The sequence below is a fragment of the Macadamia integrifolia genome, chromosome 4 (genome assembly GCF_013358625.1).
Source record: "Macadamia integrifolia cultivar HAES 741 chromosome 4, SCU_Mint_v3, whole genome shotgun sequence".
Lineage (NCBI taxonomy): Eukaryota > Viridiplantae > Streptophyta > Magnoliopsida > Proteales > Proteaceae > Macadamia > Macadamia integrifolia.
This window is the reverse complement of record NC_056560.1, coordinates 2,249,945-2,252,318: the sequence shown is the minus strand read 5'-3', so window position 1 is coordinate 2,252,318 and position 2,374 is coordinate 2,249,945. Positions and strand designations below refer to the sequence as shown.

At 38.2% G+C, this 2,374-nt stretch overlaps 1 protein-coding gene across 1 annotated transcript; it reads left to right on the top strand.

Moving 5' to 3' along the window:
- The first annotated feature begins 367 nt into the window (after positions 1-367).
- LOC122075882 (photosynthetic NDH subunit of lumenal location 3, chloroplastic-like) lies at positions 368-2,093 on the top strand. The gene is made up of 4 exons (XM_042641087.1): positions 368-828; positions 1,012-1,298; positions 1,373-1,450; positions 1,709-2,093. The coding sequence occupies exons 1-4, from the start codon at positions 510-512 to the stop codon at positions 1,787-1,789; spliced, it is 765 nt and encodes a 254-aa protein (XP_042497021.1). The 5' UTR covers positions 368-509; the 3' UTR covers positions 1,790-2,093.
- Positions 2,094-2,374: the final 281 nt, after the last annotated feature.

Genomic DNA, 2,374 nt, shown 5'->3' with positions numbered 1-2,374 from the left:
AACCCGATCCATTCCACTGCGAGGAAAGCTATACAGAGGTAATCCCCAATACCCATTTACTTTCCGTTTAACAAGGAATAATCTAATACATTAAAACATAAAAAAATATATTATGACACTTGCTACTTCCTAACCATATTTTGATTAAGACTTCTTCCTAATCCAATTTCATATATTAAATATTCTCCAAACTAGTTGCTTTAAAAGGATGAACAACTCTCTTGAGGAAGAAATCATTTAAAAACATTGGAAATGAAATTTATAACATTTAAATTTACATGAGTTGTAGGATATTAGGAAGATAATTTTAGATTGTAAGGAAAAAAGTTAAAATAGGATGAACCTGCAATTTTTGTCCACATAAAACCGATAGTATTTTTGTGCGGTGAGTAAAAGACTTGAGTTAGTAGCAAGAAATAGTCCCAGCAGTGAGAGTGAGCAAAACCCAATCTATAGAGAGAGATATCGTAGAGGCAGCAGATTGAATCAGTTATTTGCAGGTGATCATCATGGCTCGCCTAGCAGCAGCAGGAGCAGGAGGTCTGAATGGATTCTTTGAGACCTCCTCCTCACCCATCAGATTAATTAACATCTTTCAGTGCCCCAGAAACACTCTCATCATCATCATCAGAAGAAGAAACACAATTATTGGATTTTCTGGCAACGGAGGAGACGGAACGCAATTTTCGAGAAGGCTTGCATTACAAGCCGCCGCTGCCGCTGCCGTTGATCTTTCATTGTCTTCCGGCGGTGCTCGGCAGCTCGGTCTTGCCGAGGATAATGGCTTGTGGCTCGATGGTCCCTTACCAATACCACCAGTATACAACAGTGAGATCGATCGATCGACTTGCTATTTTTTTTTCCCCCCTCAAAACTCCCTTTATTAATTAGCTACTTTTTCCTTTTATATTATATTATATTATATATATAAATGTATAAATAATGTATGTGTTGAATCTGATGATGATGTTGTGCATACCAAACCAAATTATATAACCCTGTTTGCATTAGGGATTGCAAATGAAGAAACTGGGAGCCGTTCTTTTCTGAAGAAGGGAGTTTACATTGCAAACATTGGGCCCAAAGGAAGTGCCTACAGGTTAAGGAAATACGCCTTTGATCTGATGGGTTTAGGGGATTTGATTGGGCAAGATGCTTGGAATTATTTGAGGAGGTACCTCCGACTCAAATCAACATTCATGTACTATGACTTCGATACTGTTATCTCTGCAGCGCCAACCAATGACCAGAAACCCCTCACCAATCTAGCCAATAGATTGTTTGATAGTGTGGAGAAGGTAATAATTTCTTTAGTTGATCAACATCTCACCATTCACTGCACCCAATTAATTTTTGTCTTCGTTGTTAACAGCTTGAAGATGCTGTGAAGATGCAGAGTCTTCCCCGGACAGAATCATGTTATAAAGACACCACAGCTATACTTCAAGAGGTTTATGAATCAGATTATTGCCAAATCTACAAAGAATTGCATGTTTTTTTAACTCCCCCCCTCAAATACCCTCCATCCACAATCATTGAGTTTTCAGAGTACCACCCAACTGATTACACACAAGCATGTATTGACTGCCTTCTACCACAGCAGGGTTGTTAGAACCCATCAGCCGATCCACATGTAAGACATCAGCTGCGGCATATGGGTAATCAGGAATCATGATTGTATCTTTTTTTTTTTTTTCGGTCTTGGCAGGTACAAAGTTCTATGGAGTCAGAAGCACTGAAATGGAAGTCTTCTCCTTATGGCATGGGCTTCCTCAAGCAGGAGAACTGAGGCTGGAAAAATGTGGAACTAAGAACAGACTGCAAGAAGATACTAGATTTGCTGCATCAATAATCATCCATGGATCATTTTGTAATGTTGCTGGTCTTGAGGTTTCAGATCATGTACTATTAACGACATGTCCGACAAACTGTTTCTAGGAGGCTCACTCCCTAGCAAGTTGTCTTATTTGTTTATATTGGAGGCAAGTTTGGATAGGATCTAGACTGGAATGGTTACAATCAGATAATCCATTGTTTTAATGGTTAGAATCAGGTAATCTATTTGTTCCAGATGTCCTATTAGTGTGAGTTAATTACTGCCTTTTTGCAATATACATATTTTATTAAGAATTTTTAGAAACGCAAGCAACACCCCGCCCCGCACACATGCTTAGCCAGATGTTGAATAAGTCCAACCCAAAAGCTTACACTATTAGGTGGAGAGCATCAACAGGTATATGAAGATTATTCAAAAGTACCAAACTTTTTTGGTGTTTGATAATTCTAAAGTTGTAATTTATATTTTCTTGGTGAACTAAAATGTTGCATTAAGAAAATATGGGCTGGGAAGTAAATGTAATAATATAAGACAGTT